At 40.7% G+C, this 21,419-nt stretch overlaps 1 protein-coding gene across 2 annotated transcripts in view; it reads right to left on the reverse strand.

Annotated features, from left to right (window-relative positions):
• LOC149141552 (lipase class 3 family protein) overlaps window positions 1-21,419 on the reverse strand; it is a 425,063-nt gene that overhangs the window by 252,880 nt on the left and 150,764 nt on the right. For both annotated transcript variants that reach the window (XM_089447700.1, XM_089447699.1), the window contains exon 7: window positions 12,708-13,296. In XM_089447700.1, the coding sequence (XP_089303826.1) occupies window positions 12,708-13,296 (589 nt within the window). The remainder of the gene's footprint in view (window positions 1-12,707; window positions 13,297-21,419) is intronic.

Raw genomic sequence — 21,419 nt, forward strand, 5'->3', positions numbered from 1 at the left:
ACTCTGTTGAACTGCTGTCAACTACTGCATCTGCACTGCAACTCTGTTGTTGCTGCCACTGCAACATCTGCAACGGAAAAACATCCAAAATACTGAACTAACTGTGTTCAGTATGATGCATCTGTCGTTCAAGTTCTGACTGTTGCTAGACTCTGCGTTGTCATTGAAGCCTTTACGTTGTTGATGACTCAACTCTGTGCCAACTACACTACTGCCAACTCTGCTCTACACTGCTCAGTATCTGACCGTGTTAATTTTAGGCAACAATGGTATGTTCTATGCTTTAGAGCAATTTTATTTCAATTTCTTTATTAGCCCAATACCAATATCCAATTTAGCAATCACATCAACATGATAGTAAAATGCAGATAAAACATAAACATAAACAGTAGAAGACAAACCAAGACAAGAGGACACAAGATGTGGCACCAGCTAGGGACAAACCCCAATGTGGGGAAACCCTTGATCAAATCTTCTTTTAGTCTTCAACAGTTCAACAGAGGGAGATAGTACAATTTACAAATCTGATAATTTATAACAGCAGCAAAAGAGCCCTAACCAGAAAAGTCAACGCTGGTCAACAGGGTAGATTTGACCCTCAGCAAATCAGTCAACTTCAGTCTCCAAACAGCAAGATAAAACAACCCTCAAAATAGTCAAATTCAACCTAGTCAAAGTCTGGTCAAACAGTCCACCTGTGGTCAGCCCTAGCTGCAGTCAATGTTGGTCAATAGTCAATGTCTACCCTCAATTTTTGTGCCCAGAAATGCGGCCTACCCAAACGGAGATAGCCCTCACAAAAATGCAATCAAAGGAGGTCAACGCACGCTGGTCAACGCTTGATCAAATTGTCCAGAAATTTGGTCTCCTAAAATTTCGGCCTCTTGAAATTTCGCTCTCCTGAAATTTCGGCCTCCTGAAATTTCGGACATGTGGAGAGAGAGAGGCCCAGAAATCTGTACCCAATCAATGAGGAGAGGGAGAGAAAAGTGTGAAGATGAGCGTGTCCAAATGAGGCTAAGGCATCATGTATTTATAGCAAACGTTGAGGATGAATAGACGTGACTATTGGGTTTATGAGCCTACATAAGTTTACTAGTCGACGTTGACAATTTGTCCATAAAAAGAAATAAATTCATAACTTCATTTGTACATGTCGGAATCGGATGATCTCTAGATCAATCCTACACCTCTCGGAGAGAGGAATCCAAGAAAAATATCAGTTGTCATAAATAAGATGACCCATGTGGAGTTTGGCCATAGTTGCCAATTTTAACACTCCCTCTCAACTAGGGAGAACTCCATCTACTAATTCATCTGCTGATTTGTACTATCTCTCCCATCAATGCACTGCTCTGCTCTGCTCTGTTGAACTATGAAGAAGAAGACGTGATCAAGAATGTATCATACTATTCTCTACTGACCCAAAGTCAGCCCCAAATAAAAAGAGAGTGCCTCATACCACTTTTACTGACCCGAAGTCAGTTCCAATCAAAAGAGAGTGTCTCATACCACTCTTACTGACCCGAAAACATTTCCTATTGATCCCATATCAATATCATTCATCCTAGCATAGGGAGTACTGTAATACACGATGCGTCCATTCGCAGTACTATGGTCCCTATCCTCATTTCCCTACTCATTGACCAGATGAGAGGCACTTCCCATGAGTCCCAGGACCCAGACTGCATGGGTAGGATGTCTCAGCGGGAGAAGGGTGAACCACTCATCCTGCCTACATGTCACCAAGAGGTATCGTAGGGGAAGGTGAAATCACTCACCCTGTACACAGCAAACGACTAGGGGAAGGTTGAACCACTCACCTTGTGGTTGCTCATCACTCCAAGAAGTACCTCAAGCCCCCCGAAGCTCCTAGAGCTCAATGTCCATCTCATACAAGACCCTCATAAGAGAGTCTCTCCACGACTCCAAGTCGTTTTCAGAAGGCCAAGAACTCGACCTTCCCCAGGGGCTTTGTCAGAATATCAATGACCTACTCATCAGTCCCATTGTAATGGAGCCTTATTGCTCCTCATTATACCATATCTGGGATAAAGTGGTACATGATATCTATATGCTTGGACCGATCATGAAACATGGGATTCTATGATAATCGGATCCCACTCTGGTTGTCGCAGAGGATCGTGGTGGTATCCAGCACATGTCCAAACATCTCCCTAAATGTTGATTTTTGATAGCATCAGATGTGCTCTAGCCATGAAAATTGACGGAGAGGCTAAGGCACATAAGATCTCCAAGACCCAGAAATGGTTTGGGGGAATTCCACTTGGTTGGAGAGATATTGAAATAATTAATATTTTTAATGGGGTTCCTAAGTCTAAACTTAGGAAAAATTAAAATATCAATGGGTATTAATATAAAACTGGGTGAGAATGTTCTAAATGACATGGATCAAGCCAGATCTAATCTTACCTGTTGATTAGGGACTTAATCTCGGTCGTTGAATCGTCAACAGGAAAAGTATAAGAGGAGGCTTGAGGGTCAGTTGGAGATACGCGAAATTGATTAGTCAGTTCGATTTTCTGAAGCGGGGTTTGCTGAGAGAATCGAACAAGTGATCTGTTGCAATGAGGGGCAGTTCGGCACGAGGCCAAGAATACATAGTAGAGAGGCAGAGATAGTGCCAAAGAGACGGTGCAAAGCCTGTGAAGGCTGATGCAAAGGCAGCTGGGAGCTACGCAAAGGATGAAGAGGCTAGCCTGGGTGACACAGAGGGTCTGAGGGCTAATGCAAAGGCTTCAGTAGCCGCGTATAGGCTAGCAGAGCTGACGCAAGGCCAAGAGGCAACGTCGGGAGAACTTTTGTGGGGCAGACTGAGTGTTGGTGAGCCGGGAAGGGTTATGTCCCTGCAGAGTGACGCAAAGCAGCAAAGAAGCTTGGAGCAGCTTTCTTTGTCCAGCGAAGGAGCTGCCATTGTTGTTGTGGGATCGTTCATCCGGTGATTGCTCAACCAAAATATTTGTCTCCGAGGAGAGCTACTACTGTCAAGGGAATTCTCTGTTGGGTGAGCCATTTCAAGCACCCTAGATGTATTCAGAAACTGCATAATAATAAAACCCTCATATCTGCTACACCAGTTTTTCCGCATTGGGTTTTTCTGAGGACGATTGTCCAAAAATAACAGTGTCCCTTGTGTGTTTGTCTCAGTTACTTCAATTGTTGATCTATATATGAGTTAAGGTTGCATTTGTGTTTATTTCAGTATTTATATTTATAAATAGCTTGTTAATGGAATAAACAAGTAGGAGAAATTAAACCAAATAATGCAGTAGGGATTTCTAACGAGTCAAGCAGAAATTTCAAAACTGAAGAGCATCCTCAACTAGACAGCTTCACAAGAGGCCATACTAGTAGGTATGTATTCAGCCTCGGTTGTGCTCAAGGCAACCCATTTCTGCTTCCTGCTCATCCGGGATATCGAAGCAGAACCCAAAGAAAAACAACATCCATAAGTGCTCTTGCGATCCACCACACTGCCAGCCCAATCAGCATCAGAATAACCATGTAGCCTCACATCTCCGATAGTGTATCTCAATCCATGAGTGATTGTGCCCCAAAGATATCTCAGAAGATTCTTGGCACCAATACAATGTATATGATGAGACTCAACCATATATTGGCTCAATGTGTTAACTGCAAAACATATGTCCGGACGAGAGTTCACCAAGAACATCAGTGCTCCTATGAGTTAACGATACTCAGAAGCATTTCCCAATTCAGGTCCAGCAGCACTGCCACATAACTTCTTAAACTTAAGTTCCATCGGAGTAGTTACAGGCTTGTAGTCCACCATCCCAAATCTTTCCAATATCTTCACAACATATTTTCATTGAGAGAGGAAAATTTCACATGTCTTTTGCCAAACCTCCAACCCTAGGAAATAGTGCATCAGTCCTAGGTCCTTTATCTCAAATTCAGAAGCCAACTCCCTCTTACATTTTTTAATGAGAGGGTCTGCACCTGTCAGAAAGAGGTCATCCACATAAAGTACTAGAATGAGAGGTTTATCATTTTCAACCTTAAAGTAAAGGTTCAGATCGGCTTCACTTCTAGTGAATCCTAGCTTCATCAGATAGCTATCGATCCTCTCATACCAAGCCCGAGGTGCTTGCTTCAATCCATAGAGAGCTTTCTTCAACCTGCATACATGAGATTCCCAATCATGAACCTCAAACCCCACGGGTTGTTTCACATAGACTTCCTCTTTGATTGAACCATGCAAGAAAGCGGTCTTGACATCTATCTGATGTAGGTTCCATCCTTGCAAGGCAGCAAGGGCTATGATTGAGCGAATGGTGGCGTATCGGGCAACAGGTGCAAATATCTCATTGTAATCTACACCTTCCTTTTGAGAGAAGCCTCGACCAACAAAGCGAGCCTTGAACTTTTCTGCACTTCCATCAGCTCCATGTTTGATTTGGTAGAGCCACTTAGAGGTGACAACCGATTTGTCCTGGGGTCTAGGGACCACATCCTAGACATCATTCTTCATAATTGACTCGTATACTTCATTCATAGCATCCTTCCATACTTGATGCTTCATAGCTTCTTCGAATGATGAAGGCTCGATTTGAATGATAGTGCTCATGGCGATCAAATATCCTTGATACATGTTCGGCTTCTTGCTTACACGGAAAATCCCCCTTAGTGCAATGTGTCTCTCGGCATCTTCGAGAGTCTCCCTAAGCCATGAGGGTCTCCTTTTGGGGAGGGGGGCTCATGGGGAGGGGGGCTCATGGAGAGGAGGATCAATAGGATCCATAGGCTCATCAATATCAGGCATCGTTTCGTCTTCTTTTTCACCCTAATTTCCGGTGTCAGCTTCTTTGTTCTTCCTTAGGATAGGAAGGTTGTTGATCTTCCTAAGGGCCATATCTTCGTCAAAGGTGACATCATGACTTTTCTCAACTTCCTTTTGACCAGCCACATAAATTCTATATCCCTTAGAATTTTCACTATAGTCCACAAAGATTCCTTTCGTCCCAGATGCACCCAATTTGTTTCTTTTCTCTTTTGGCACATAAAAATATACGGGACTTCCAAAAATTCTAAAATGAGAGACATCGGGTTTCTTAACAGTGAACATTTCTTCGAGGGTCTTGGAGTCCAATGCTTGATGAGGGCATCGATTTTGAACTTACACAGCAATATTTGCAACTTCAGCCCATAGGAACTTCGGAAGGCCTTGATCATGAAGCAAGGCACGAATTGCTTCTACAATAGAGTGATTCTTCCTTTCAGCCACACCATTCTACTTAGGAGTGTATGGCGTTGTAGTCTCCCTCTTAATGTCAACTTCTCTGCAATAATCTTGGAATTCAGTGGATTCATACTCGGTCCCATTAGCAGTCCTCAATATCTTGATTTTCTTCTCCGATTGGTTTTCGATCAAGGCTTTGAAGTGTCGAAACCAAGTGAACACTTCATCCTTCTTCTTCAAGAAGTAGATCCAAGTCTTGCGAGAATAATCATTCGTCCTCCCAAAGTGTTTACGGGCACCATACCAGATATGTAGGAGTGGATCAATTGCAATATATCTGTGGTCTTTCTATTACTTGAGGGGAATGGTCCCCTTGTAAGTTTTCCTTCGCCACATCCCGGATATACACCTTCATGCTCTACTACGAACTCGGGCATACCTGTCACCATCTGTCTCACATCGGGAAGGGCCTTATAATGAAGATGGGCAAACCTCCGGTGCAATAGTTCGGATTGTAGAGATGAGTCGCAAGACATGGCTCCCAATGGACTTCCCCCAACTTGATACAAAGTGTCAACCCTGAACCCAAGAGTAAAAGCATTTTTAAAAATTATTTTCCAAACATGTACCTTTCCATCGATGAATGCCACCTTGAATCCTTTGTCCGCCATGGCTGAAATGGGCACCAGGTTCTTCTTGAGATCAAGTACATATAGTACTTCTTGCAAATGAATAGTGTTACCTTGATTCAATTGAAGGGTAACATTCCCTACTCCCTTCCTGGGATAGGTAGCATCATCTCCAAGTTTGTCTCCTTTTCTATCAGATTAGAAAGGGCTTCCTTGTATCCGGTGAAGTGCCTTGAGGCACCACTATCAGTCAACCAATTTCCCAAAGTGTCCGCAGGAGAGGCAGTGGAGAGGGCCAATATAAGATAGTACTCGTTTTGCTTATTGTTAACAACATTTGATTCTTCATATCTGGAGTTCCTTGATTTCTAGGAGGGTCGACCATTTCCTTGATGTCCCGCATTCCTTTTTCCTTTTCCATTGGACCCGCCATTCCTTTGATCGTTGTTGTTGAAATTGCCTCTGGAATGATTGTGATCATCATCGTGCAATGTGTCCTTTCTATTTGGACACTCCCTTGCATAGTGGCCAAACTTATTGCAAACAAAGCATCTTCCCTTCCTTCCATTTTTGAATTTCGGTCTTCCTTGACTTTTCTTCTTTGAACCTGCATTGTTCTTCCTCTTAGCATGAGCGAAGAATGCAGTGGGGTTGCTTCTATTAGAAGGCATTTCTTGCTCCACCATTCTAGTTTCTTCTTGAATGCATCTCGACATCAATTCTTCAAACCCTGGAATTCGATCACTGTTGAGTATAGTGGTTCTAAATACATACCACTTAGGTGGAAGTCCTCCAAGGGCGGTGAGAGTAAGTTCTCTGTCAGGAATATCTTCTCCAATTGAGAGTAGATCATTCTTGATCTCAATAATCCTCAAGAAATAGGATTGAATATTCTCGTCCTTGCCCTTATTAATATCCTTCAACTTATTCTTCAAAAATAGAATTTGATTAGCATTACTAACCTTGAACATGCCAACCACCTTGTCGTAGATCTCCTTGGGGGTCTTCAATTCGGAGATGTAGACCACCAGATGCTTGTCAATGGAATCCCTAATAATCTTCTTAGCTTTGACTTCAGCCCTATTGTACTTGGTCTTCGCAGCAGTGAGTGCATTTGAAGGAGGTTCAGGGATTTTACCCTGCACATAGTCCATCACTTTATTTTTTTCGAAGGTCAAATCAAGATACATCTTCCATCCATGATAGTCAAATTTATCACGAAGCTTGTCTTCAGCCGGGAAATAGGATGAGGAACCCATTGAACCTTTTGCCCTTGTCCAACTATCTTTGGTGATTGCTCTTTCACTCTTGCTTGGGCTTTGTCTTCACCTCAGCTCTGATACCATGTTAATTTTAGGCAACAATGGTATGCTCTATGCTTTAGATCAATTTTACTTCAATTTCTTTATTAGACCAATATCAATATCCAGTTCAGCAATCACATCAACATGATAGTAAAATGCAGATAGAACATAAACATAAATAGTAGAAGACAAACCAAGACAAGAGGACACAAGATATGGCACCAGCCAGGGACAAACCCCAATGTGGGGAAACCCTTGATCAAATCTTCTTTTAGTCTTCAATGGTTCAGCAGAGAGAGATAGTACAATTTACAAATCTGATCATTTATAACAGTAGCAAAAGAGCCCTAACCAAAAAAGTCAACGTTGATCAACAGGGCAGATTTGACCCTCAACAAATCAGTCAACTTCAATCAACTTTAGCCTCCAAACAGCAAGATAAAACAACCCTCAAAACGGTGAAATTCAGCGCAGTCAAACTCTGCTCAAATACCCCACTTACGGTCAACCCTAGTTGCAGTCAACCTTGGTCAACAGTCAACATTTAGCCTCAATTTTTGTGCCTAGAAATGTGCCCTGCCCAAACAGAGATAGACCTCACAAAAACGCAATCAAAGGAGGTCAACACATGTTGGTCAACGCTTGGTCAAACTGTCTAGAAATTCGGTCTCCTGAAATTTCAACCTCCTGAAATTTCACACTCCTGAAATTTCAGACGTATGGGGAGAGAGAGGCCAAGAAATACGTACCCAATCAATGAGGAGAGAGAGAGAGAAGTGTGAAGATGAGCGTGTCCAAATAAGGCTAAGGCATCATGTATTTTTAGCAAACGCTGAGGATGTTAGACGTGACTATTGGGCTTCTGAGCCTACATAAGTTTGTTGGTCGACCTTGACAATTTGTCCATAATCAAAATAAATTCATAACTTCATTTCTACATGTTGGAATCGGATGATCTCTAGATCAATCCTACACCTCTCGAAGAGCGGAATCCAAGAAAAATATCAACTGTCGTAAATAATATAACCCATGTGGAGTTTGGTCGTAGTTGCCAATTTTAACAAACCGCTACTAGCCACTACATCTATCACTCTGGCACCTGACTACACCACCTGACACTGGTTCATCCTACCACTGCTGACTATGGGCTCCCGTGGCAAGGTCTTGATCTAAGAGGTGGACTCTTCAAGGATCTTGCCCATCCTGTAGCTTTCTAAGGCTACTACTCTATATCACTCCACCTCACCTCTGAAGGCATCTCGGTAATCATGGCAAACTCTTCCTCCAGCCTAGAGGAAAGCCTGTCAATATTAGCGGATGCAGCTGACTGATCCAACTTATCCTCCTTGTCCCTCTTTCTGGGAGGACATTAAGTGTTGTAGTGGCCTATCTTGCCACACCTGAAGCACTTGATCTTTGAAATGTCCTTTTTCCTCCTTCACTTCTCCTGTTGCCCCTTTGATGCAAGGGCCATGTCCTCCTCTTCCTTCATGGCTTTCGTCCTACTGCTGCTATTGCCACTAATGGTGTCCTTCACCAGATCACGCCCCATCTCCTCCTGCTGCAAATTAGCCCATACACGTTCCCATTCTGGCAGGTGTTCTCTGCCCAGGATGCTCTGGACGAAGACTTGTCAATCTTCAGAAACGTTATTCAGCGCTAATCGAACAAAATTTGTAGGTTGGGACACTGACCCTACTAAAGCTAGTTGATCCCGGACTTCCTGAAGCCTCTTAAGGAAGGGGTCTATTCGCTCCCCTTTCTGCATCCTCGTGCATCTCAACTTCTCTTCCAAGTACATCTTCTGCTGCTCGAAAGATCCTTCGTATAGTGTGGCTAAGGCTTCCCATATTTGTCGAGCAGTATCCTTACTGGCTATATGGGATACTACATGATCTCGAACCCCATCGAGAATGATCCTCTCAGTCTTCGCCATCTCAGCCTTGTACTTCTTGAGTGGATCTGCATCGAAGGGCACAGCTATTGACATACATCTTGAGATCATGCTCATCTAGAAGGCAGGAAATCCTAGCCTTCCAGATCACATAATTGGAGGCTCTGTCCAACCGATCTTGATATCTCAATCATGTTGATGCCATGTCTCTAGAAAAATTCGAACTACTCCCTCTTCTTCTCTGCGCAACTACTACCCAGTTATTCGAACTCCCTTCTGGAGTGAGAAACCTCACACACAACTACTGTTGCTCTTCTAGAAAAAATCGAACTTCTTGGTTGGAAGTCCTCTGAGGAAGAAATTCCCTCAGTATGTGTTATTCTCTCCCTCTGATGGTATTCTGCCAGCAACTACTGCAAAATATCTGGGTCCCAGCTAAAGATCTACTCTGCAATGAAACAGCGTTGCCCCCTTCTACCTCTAGAAAGCTTTGATCTGGAGAATTGAATTTCTCGGACAACTCACTCAGAGAAATCGATCTCTCTCAAAAACTTCGACCTCTTTGGAGTTTGGACCAAGGACTTCGCTTCCTTCTAGGGTTTTGAATTGCTGCCTCTGCAGTAATTTCGAACTCCCTCTTCCTTTCTACTCTGAGCTCTCCTGCTCATGATTTGTGCTCTGATACCATGTGAAAAATCGGTTACCCGATTCCTACTGCAGCAAACTAATAATACTTCACCTACTTGTTAAATTACTTGAACAAGTTACTTGCAGTTTTCTATGGTAAATACTGAAATACATACATTGTAGCCTACACAAAATAAAATACTGTGGAAACTAAACACTGCACTGAACAGAAATAAACACATACATCAACACAGATGTTTTTGGACAGTGTCCCCAGAAAAACGCAATGTGGGAAATCAGTGCAACAGCTAAAGGTTTTAATTATTATGCAGTAGTTTCTGAATACAATCTTTGGCTACCTTATTGGCTATCCAATACAGAGAATCTGACTAGCAGAGAATTAGTGAGAAATACCTCACACTATCACTGGAGAATTTGACCCTGAACCAGCCACTGAAAGGCTAGCCCCAAGCTGCCTCTACGCAGTCACTGCACTGCTCTGCGTCACAACTTTTGGGGATTGCATCACTCCTTTTGGTTGATCGATCTTCTAGCCCTCCGGTCTCACACCCCAGATTCTGACACTAGATCTAATCTACTCCTCAGCAAATTCACAAATCTCCTCAAGGCCTCTGTGATGCCTCAGCGTGGCTTTACACTGCCCAACATGGCTCTGGATCTCTCTCTGCCTCTTCTGCAATGTATCCCCGGATCAGGAAACTCTCCAACCGGAATACTATCCCTGCCCCTCACAGCAAGAAATCTCCTCGATGACTTCTCCTACAATTGTTGTGTTGCTCTCTTGAGAAATCGATCTTTTGATCTCACTCAATGTATATTCTAAATGCCCATCAAGCCTCTTCTTATAATCTTCTCATTGATCAATCAAACGACCACATTAGATTCTAATCAATGGCTCAGATCATGTTGGTTTGATCCTCGTCTCCTTCTAGAAGATTCACACCTAGTTTAATTAATACACTTTAATTATTTTAATTTCCTAAATTTGGACTTAGGCATCCATTAAAAATAATTAATAATTTTAATTAAACCTCTTTCGGGTGGAATTTCCCAAAACGATTTCTAGGTATTGTGGAATGCATGTTTCCTGGCCTCCCTGCAAAATCTTTAGGCTATAGCACATCTAATGCTACCAGAAATCAACAAGTACCTCATCAAGCATTGGACAACAAGACCCCTGAAGAAGTATTCACAGGTGTTAAGACCGACATTGTACATCTCAGGATATTTCATTGTCCCATGTATTTCCATGTGTCAAAGGACAAGAAGAACAAGCTGGAAGCCACCGGAAAGAAAGGTATGTTTGTTGGATATTGTGAAAATTCTAAAGCATTTAGAATATACATATTTGGTCAAAGGAAGATCGAGTTTAGCAAGGATGTAACTTTCGATGAATATGTCGCCCTTGGAAAAGTAAGAGACCTTCCTCTTACTGAGAAGAAAGGTGATGATGACATTCTAGAAGGTCCTTTTGTGCTTGAATCTAAGAAGGACATAGTTGATGATCCCATGGAGCCTATGGACCCCTTGGATCCTCCTCCAAGTGATCCCCCTGCCAGGAAGAGACCATTATGGCTTCGTGATACTTTATAGGATGCTGAGAGATATGTTCCTACCAAAAGGACCTTTAGAGAAAGTAAGAAGCCATGTCAATATCAGGGATATGTTGTAGCTATGAGCACTATGATCCAAGATGAGCCTTCTACCTTTGAAGAAGATGTGAAAGAACAAGTTTGGAAGGATGCCATGGTCGAAGAATATGAATCGATTATGAAGAATGATGTATGGGATGTTGTGTCGAGACCTAAGGGAAAGTCTGTTGTAATTTCAAAATGGCTATATAAGATCAAACATGGAGTTGATGGAAGCATTGAGAAGTACAAAGCAAGGTTCGTGCCCTGAGGTTTGTCCCAGAAAGAAGGAGAATACTATGACAATATATTTGTTCCCGTTGCTTGCTACACTACTATTTTAGATCGATCATTGCCTTTGCTACTAGTCAAGGATGGACACTTCACCAGATGGATGTAAAGATGGCATTTCTTCACTGCATACTACAGGAAGAAGTATATGTTGAGCAACCTCAGGGCTTTGAAGTGAATAGGTCTTTTACATAATAATAATGACACTTTTGACTCATGGAAACTATAAGAGCATACAATCGATGCTCGACCTAGAAACCAAAGACATAAGCATGAAACCCATGCTTTACAAAATAATTTTTCTTTTACATTTTCTTTCTTCTTCTTTTTTGACAAATATAAGAATTACATTATATCAAACAATAATTATGAAGACCAATACTAGTTACATTTTCCAACACTTTTGACATGACAAACCCTAGAAGCATGTAGAACATGCTTTACCTAGATGACTCATCAAAAGAAGCATGAAACCCATGCTTTTAAAATTATAATTTCTATTTCTTCTTTTTCTTGTAACTTAAGATATACATAATGACTTGAATACATTGGCAATTATGAAGGCCGAAACTAGTACATTTTCCAACAGATGGTTCTTGCAACATTGGTCTTATGTACATTTTCTGATGATCAAATATTAATTTGATACTTTTAATTAACGAAAAATAAAACAGAAAAGGCTCTATTATATCATCCATCCACAGAAATGGAACTATTTGCTTGCTCATTCATTTAATTTAATGCTCTCAAACAAAATTATCAGTCAAAATCAAAAGACACATGTAGACAACCACACCAAATGCACATGAAGAAATACCAGCCAATATGTTCCATGGCAATCATCATGCCACAGAATAAGTAGAAAGTAAATATAGAATTAAAACAGTATACATTGACGCCAATCAACTATTATCCTTCATAACTAACCAAAAGAAACAATATAGCATTCATCAAAATTGTCAAACGTTGGAGGCAAAACAAAATAGTCACAAACAACTATATAAATTGGTGGCAAATAGCTGTTACCTTCCATAACTACTCAAACAAAAAATATAGCATTCATGGAATTTGTCAATATCTGGGGTTTACCTCACCAAAAGGAACATAAGAAGGTAAAGAAGGCACCCTATGCCAGGGTGTGGATTCTCTAGTATTTGTTTCTCTGCTTTGAGTCCTTTGAGTGTTCCTCTTGACCATTGTTGAGATTTTATCTACATCAGAAAGAGCCACAAGGGATATTCCATCTACACTCTCTTGAATTTCAAGGGATTGTGCCGATGATTCTCCTTCATCCATTGCTGAGGTTATAACAGAATTTCCATCTATGGAAGTTGCATCTGTATCCTTTTTCATTCCTCCAAACAAGTTGGATTGCTTAGTGATATTTATTATAGGTACAATTCTAGAAAACATGTGAAGAGACTTCTGAACAGGACCCAGCCCTAATACTAAGCGTCGCTCTTCATTAGGCTTTGGTTTTATCTGTACTGGCACCTCACCATTAAATCCATTACTAGCATGTCCTAAAGAAGATTTGTATAAATCGCCATCAGATGAACCCTCTGCTGCCTGTGCACGATAATGCTGAAAATAAGCTGGTGATAAAATGCGAGGCACCAAATCTTCTGGTATGCAATATGTCCTGAAATGACGCTGCCATCCTTTCCTCTGAACATAACTGAAAAAGAACAGGAGAGTTAACTCATTCCCAGCCCCAGATTTCGCTTCAAATTTGAAGCTATGATACAACAGACATGCAGAAACAAAAACTCTCCCAAGTCATTAAGCTTTATTATTTAAAGTGTTCTAAAGGGTTGGACTTATATTCCCATAGTAGCAAAAATCATTGAAAAATACATTTTCTTAAATATTTACAATGATCATCAAGGACAGCGTGAAAAATGGTGTCCATGTTGTGGCAGGGTCTCAAATTGCAAAGAAGCGAGTAAAATTCCTATGCAAAGGTTTACTTGTTGCCTAAGAGCTTAACAGCATATGCTGTGGATCTGCTTCCAAAATATTTCAATAAATTGCAGGGTGTGAAAAGCATTTTATTTGACACAAGATTAACAACAAAATATGGTAATTTACCATTCAATGGCTTCCTCTTACATAGAAATCATACATCCAAATTAAGAAACTGGATTACTGTAATTATTATATGCCTTAAATTAATTTATGTCACCCAGTTTGTGTTTGTGTACAAATTTGGCCGCCGGCGACTACAAAATTTGGACAAAAAATCACCAATGCAAAATGCTCTGATAAAATTCCCCAGTAAGTGCGGCAAAGATAATTTGGAGAATTTTTATATAGTTCATCTTTTCAAACAAAAACAAATACAAATATAACTTCAAATTTTATCCAAAAAATATGGAAAACATGTTAAAGTGTCATAGTTTGTTCAAGAACATGTTGATAGTAAAAACATACACACCTAAGTCACATGATATGAGGAAACGGAACATGCAGGACACGAAAATACATGTATCCGACACGTGACACAGTGACCCCTCAGAACATGACACGAAAGACACGTTATATATTATATATTAAAAAATTAACAAATTAGTGAATTACACATAAAATATGAAATATATAAAACATTTACATGATGATGATACAAATTCAATCATACAATGAATGCATATAACCAAAATATGTACTGATTGCAATCCATCTCTGAACCAAAATACAACAGAGGCCCTAAAAGGCCTGCAGAGTCAAAAAAATCATGCTACAACACATAACTAGCACTACATATCATCGAAATCATTGCCTATATTGGGATCTTTTTCATCAATATCACCCTCTAAGCATTAAAATAAGATATAAAAAGCTTAACATGTCAAATCGAGATTTTGTTTGTGTGATGAGTACATTTTTACTAGGGTCATGACAAAGGAGTTCAACAATCAATGCCACCAACATGAAATAGAGGGATTGTGTTGAAATATGTAACTAGGTTAGGTCTTCATAATGACATGTGTAATCATGATTTTATGTAATTGATGTAAAGAAGAAAAATAAAATCATTTGTGTTATGCTTGACTCATGGGTTTCATGCTCAAGGAATTTTATTTTATAGTTAAAGCTCCCATTGTGAGCTATTAGGTTTGGTCATTAAGTCATAAAGTCTAGTAAGTCAATGTCATGTATTGAAGACATGTTACATATTGTAAAAAGAGAAATTGTTTGAGTCATTAACCCTCCAAGACCTTGTCACAAGCATGTGTTCAAGTCGGCCTTCCAAAAGAGCTAAAGATTATTCTAGGAGATGTCAGCCTAGTCATAAGTGCAAGTCGACCTATTATACATGGACAAACCACTATATATAGAAGAACTCGGCATCACTTGAAGACCAATTCGATCAAGCATCTGAGACAGAAAAGGAAGTGCGAGAAACACCAAAGAAGAAGCTCATCACCAAGCGAAGAAAGGAGGATCATAACCGAGTTAGTTCTGATCTGTTTTTGGGCAAATATACTTCACACGTGTGAGGAGAACTACAGAAGGAGCCGAGCTATCACAGTCACTCTAGAAAGTCAAAATAAGGAAGAAAGACAAGTTGGTTCTCAAGCTGAATCGCAGAAGGAGTCTCCATCTAAGCGAAGTAAATCAAGGGATAAATCTCTCACATGTGCTGCAACTAGGGTTTCCGAAGAGACCGAGGATTGCAGGTCTGAACTGTTGAGAAATCAATGCTAGTCGAATTAGGGTTAGATTTCTCTTCCTTGATAATTACTTGGGAATAATGTTGGGATCTTTTATTTCTTTATTATATTATCTTTCATCAAGCAATTACCAAATTATGTGTGTATGAAGATCACAAGAACAAGAGACACAAGATGTAGGCACTCTACCAAGGGAAAACCCCTATCTAGGGGAAAACCCAGTCAAACTTCTTCTTTCAATAGTTAAGACAAGATAATCCAAGACTCTTCAACCTAGACACAGACCTCCACCAACCACCAAGTCAGCCCTTCCTTCCAGTTACTTCGATCTAGAACTTTGACCTTGCAGCAGCAACACTTCGATCCAGCAAATCCAGAATTTCAACCTTCCTCGCTGCAGAACTTCAACCCAGCACATTCAGAATTTCAACCTTCCCAGCAATAGAACTTCGACCCAGCAAATAGCACAGAAACTTCGCATAAAAGACAAAGAGAGATAGCCCAGAAACTTCGACTTGCACTTCTTCCTTCTTCTAGTTGAACTTCGAACTTTTTCAGCACTTCCTTGATGTGTATTGAACTTGTTGAGTTGATGTCTAAATAGATCGAACTAATCTTGTATATAATAGCCTCTTCTATGGGTCGAATTTCCCTCTTGTAGGCCGACTTCTCCAGGCTAGGGTCGACTTGGTGTGGAGGTGACAAAATACATTTTTTACTCAATAATAATTCTTTTTACATGATTCAAAAGCCCAAGAAGGGTCTTATTAAATGGACAATGACTCTAATGGCTCAGTATAAAACCTAGAAGTCCTCAATGGGGACTTTTACCTATAAAATGATGACCTAAGCATGAAACCCATGCATTAATAAGTCATTGTAATAATAGAATAAATTATTTTTCATTCTTTGACTCAAATATAAATATAAAGACCGAACCTAGTTAAATTCTTCAGCATGAACCAAGAAGGCAAAAATCTCAAGTATAGCCGAGACAGATGGGGAAGCAAGCAGTTTGACCATCTTTGACTCAAGGAAGAAGAAATCAAACGAAGAAGCCTTGTGACTTAGCCTTGGAGAGGTCAATAGGTCAAGGGGATTGGTCTTGGAATTCGTCACTTGAAGATTCTATAAGAAGAAGAAGTCGTTCGGGTTTTCCTCTCAAGTTGGAGAGGTTTTGGTCGTGGTTGATCGCCTATATTTCGTGTCCCTTGTCTCATGCTTGTTTATGATTTGGTAGTTGTTTGATGATAGAAAACATTCTACGTAATCAAATGAAAGAAAGAAGCTAATAAAACACTAAGAAAAGTTGCATCGCAAGCAATTATCATTCTAGAGAAATCACCTCAACCCCATGCCCTATATTTCTCAACATGGTATCAGAGCTAAGGTGACAAAATCAAGGGTTGTTCAACAAGAGACGCTCAAGCAATTTAAAGTCAATATATACATTACCTTCTTAAAGGAAGTGTCAAGACCCTAGATAGATCTAAGAAGAAGTCTTGGGATCCTCGCTCAAGTCAATATCAAGGAAAGAGACCACAAAGACCCTACCTCTACTCAAGTTGAAGAGATCTACAAATCAAACTAACCTGGAGTCTACTCATCCAAGAGAAGCAAGATCAGGGACATTGTCATCATCATCATCAAAATTTTTAAGGTGATCTCCTTCTCATTGGAGCCAAGGATCGCACTTGAAGAAAACTATCATCATCAAGGATAAGTTTTCTATTATCTATATCATCATCAAATTCAAGGAGGCAGCAAGTTGAAGAAGCATCTTCACAAGTATATTTATGTCTGTGCTTGAACTCCACCTCGAAAATCGTGCCAATCAGCGAACAGCCAAAACAGAAATTTTAACAGCAATAAAACAGCGTTAAATGTTGTACGACCTGCCTCAAAAAATGTGCCTATAACTTGTTGTATGGACCGTATAGATTTCAGCAGTACGGCTGCCTCGAAAATCATGCCCTTGTTGTTGTCCGTCTTCCTTGATTTCTGTGTTGTCCCTATTTCTCGATTTTTGTGCCTTTCTCATGCTGTACGGTTTTGCCTTGGGATGCATGCCAATAAATGTTGCTGCCCAGATTTGTTGAAATGTCTTCTTGCTACTCTCCTTCACTTCCTCACTACTCAGAAATTTTCTCCTTGCTCTTTCTTTTCTTTCTCTCAAATGCTCATGAAAGAATGAATTGATCTTTTCCTCCTCTTCTCCTTTTATTCTCTAAATGACCTTTTGAGTTACCCTAAGATCTAATGGCTGAGATTCATTTAGTTCTAACAATGCGAATAAATGTGCATTCAATTCTCACTTTCTATTTTTTAACTCACCCACTTAGCCTTTTATTTCCATAGTCACTTTTTCACCTTCTAATTCTTCATTGACTTTAATAAAGTTGCCTTTAAATTAGAATGTAACTTTACCACTTATAAAGTCACTTTTAAATTAGAATGTAACTTTACCACTTATAAAATCACTTTTAAATTAAATTGACTTTACCACTTATAAAGTCACTTTAGGAGAAAAGTAAAAAATAAATTTGGACACTTTTCCCTAGGCCAAAGATCAAAGCCTTAGGGAACCACTTGTCCTCTGGTACCCAAATTTTAACATGGGTGATGCTCTGCTCCTGTGTCAACCCACCATGAACGAAATCCTCAATGCCCAAATCCCAGATCAATCTCCGGCAAAGCTTGTCATCAGCAAATCCTCCTAGATCCCAATGCCGATAAGAAGGAGCATCAAGGCTCCACAACTCTTGTTGTGCTATAACTCCGATTGTGAATGCTGCGCCACCTACAGCGTACCAACTCATCACCTCTCTCCAATCCAACCCTTGGCATAGACGAAGGTCAATCTCATCATGTTGAAGTCATGCCAAAATACTGATGAGTGGCCAGCCTACATCCCGCTACCAACTGACGCATGCTTTATCCCTCACTTTGGAGGGCACCTGCAATACAATGCTCCTGACTAAAAATGACACTCCATTAGAAGGATACCAACTCATGATCTCCCGCCAATCTAAGTCACGAACTCTTGTGTAAGGAACAAGTCTACTATGTTTATGATGTTCCATGCTCAACTCATGCTTCTCTATCTGGTTGGTCAACAATATCCATCGAGAAAGGTCTGCCTCTCTCCCTATAATGGGTACAAGTAGCCAAGGTGTGCCGCAAGCCCTGTCTATGTACTCCTGGAGAGGGTTGCTACCCGAAAATGTTGCAACTCAGCTAGCTGCCATTGCACCTATTTGCATCTCATCAATGGGTGGACCCAAAGAGGGATGCACTGCCATCTCCCTCGCCTGATAGGAAACTCCACACTCCTCCAATCCACCAATCTCCTGCCAAACTATCTTGTCATACTCCAGCATCTCCTGAGGACAAGTGTCAGTGAACATCATCACCCTGCCAGCTATCTGCACATATGTTTGCTCCTCGTCAATGACTAACCCCAAGGGTGGATGCTCATCCTCCATCATCACGGGTTCAATATGAACCTCTAATTGGCTCTCCCAAAAAAGCTCATCATGCATACTGTGTGCCTCATCCTCCTCAGCTGACTCACACTCCATCATATGTTGCTCATGCTGACTCATCACTGGTGACATTATCCTAAATGTCTCTCCTAGGACCCACAGACTGCTCATCATATGAATCTGGCCTAATGTCAATGACTCGACATGACCCATGCTCCTCTATGTGCTCTCTATGCTGACTCATCAACCACTCATCTGCTCCCTGATATCTTTCCCACATGGGAACAATCAACTGCTCCTCATACTCATCTACCACACATGGATGCATATCAGGGCTACTGCCATCAACTCCATATGACTGCTCGTGCTCCTCTAAGGTATCATCGTAGAACCCATGGACTCATCCAACGAAGAGTCCTCATCGTAACAGACATAACGAATATCTCCCTGCTCTACTGTTGTCATCTCCTCAATGTCACTCAAGCATGAGTGGTCAGGTCCCTTGCAGATGAAGCAATTTCCCTTCCTCCTCATCTCATTCTTGCTGCATGAGCCCCCAAACCTGAGCTGCTCCTCCCTGGTCAAATGTCACCTGAATAGCGCAATGTTCTGCTCAACCAACCTCTTGGCTAGATCATAAGCAGCAAGTGAGAACAACTGCTCTCTCCTCCAAACAGACAACAATCGGGACTGCAACTCCTGACAAATGGCATCATGGCCTCTCATACATGAGGACAAGATGGACTGCATGTGTACTATGACTCTGTCGGGATGATGTTTGCTAATGTGGAAGAAGCATTGGAACATCTGTAGGATCAAATTGTTACACTCCAAATCAAACAAGATCTCATAAGTCCTAGTCATGGCCATGCCTTCTAGAATATCAAGCTTCTTCCCAAAGGTAGAGCCTGCACTGTTGTCCAAGTCTCGAAAAATTTCTATCATTAGTTTGAAAGCTCTCCTCATAATATCATCATTGTAAGGAGCTATAAGGGCAATCAGTCTCATGGTGTTACTGAGACACGAGGCAACTGGAAGTGTGAACCTTCACAATGGCACTCCAAAAGCTGGGTATTAAAGCTAGCATGGCAGGTTTCAAAGCCCACAACAACTTCTTCCCTTCTAATTGGTTCACTTCAGAAAGAAGTGCATCCAATTCATCTAGTTTGAAAAGAACCTTCCATGTGACCCTCATGTGTTTTAAATCTGTTACAAGAGCAAAAATTTTGTGTCCAATTTCCTGCCCCTTCTGCACATCTCGTGGCGGTTCCTTGGGAAGAATGGCATAGATCCTTTTTGACAAAGGTCTGTTGCTTAGTTTTGTTCCCTAGTCTAATGATGCAGGGTGGTTCAAGGAACCAATTTCTGTGGTTAATCTTCTCAGTAGTTCCTCCATGGTTTAGTTCAATGGGGACAATATATCAGGATGAATTCTACAAGACTTTGACTGACAGTGATATGACCAACAAACTCAAACATTTCATACCCAACTCAATAATATGCTCATCATGCCCCAACATACAAACAAGCTACTCAAACCCTATATAACTCAAAACATTGGCCCAAACATATAGAAGGTCACTCAACAATGTCAAGACTCAACCACCCTCCTATCAAACCCTTAATAGATAGATCTATAGCCAATACAACTCATTACAGGGCTTTTAATAAATTCTGTCAGACAAGCTACATATACAAACTCAGAATTTACATCATTGTCTCAAAGTGACACTAGACTTTTTCTTGATTGAATACAAAGAAACTTATAGAAGAATAGCACCTGGTATATATGCCGCCCCAAAGAGTTTCCACAGTCAACTTCAGCAAAACGAACTTCAGCAACCAGCTCTAGATAGTCCTAGGCTTGGATAATTGTTGACGGAGCTCTCAACGAGACTCTCTGTCTGGACCAACTCTGTCATAATCTCGCATCCTTCAGCTGATAGAAAATAAATTAATTCTGATGAAAGATGAGAGGTCAATAGGTCAAGGGTCTTGGTCTTAGAATTCGTCACTTGAAGATTCTATAAGAAGAATTCGTTTGGGTTTTCCTCTCAAGTTGGAGAGGTTTTGACCCTGGTAAATCGCCTATATTTTGTGTCTTTTGTCTCATGCTTGTTTATGATTTGGTAGTTGTTTGATGATAGAAAACATTAACATAATCAAGTGAAAGAAAGAAGCTAATAAAAGTCTAAGAAAAGTTGCATAACAAGCAGTTATCATTCTAGAGAAATCACCTCATCCCCATGCCCTAGATTTCTCAACATGGTATCAGAGCTAAGGTGACAAAATCAAGGAAGGGTTGTTCAACAAGGGACACTCAAGCATTTTGAAGTCAAGATCTACATTACCTTCTTAAAGGAAGTGTCAAAACCCTAGATTGATCTAAGAAGAAGTCTTGGGATCCTCGCTCAAGTCATTATCAAGGAAAGAGACCACAAAGACCCTACCTCTACTCAAGTTGAAGAGATCTACAAATCAAAGTAACTTGAAGTCTACTCATCCAAGAGAAGCAAGATCAAGGAAATTGTCATCATCATCAAAAAGGACGTTGTCATCATCATCAAAAGTTCTAAGGTGATCTCCCTCTCGTTGGAGCCAAGGATCACTCTTGAAGAAAACTATCTTCATCAAGGAGAAGT

Source organism: Pinus tabuliformis, chromosome X (genome assembly GCF_031772625.1).
Source record: "Pinus tabuliformis cultivar Carrire ecotype Pingquan chromosome X, CPIR1, whole genome shotgun sequence".
NCBI lineage: Eukaryota > Viridiplantae > Streptophyta > Pinopsida > Pinales > Pinaceae > Pinus > Pinus tabuliformis.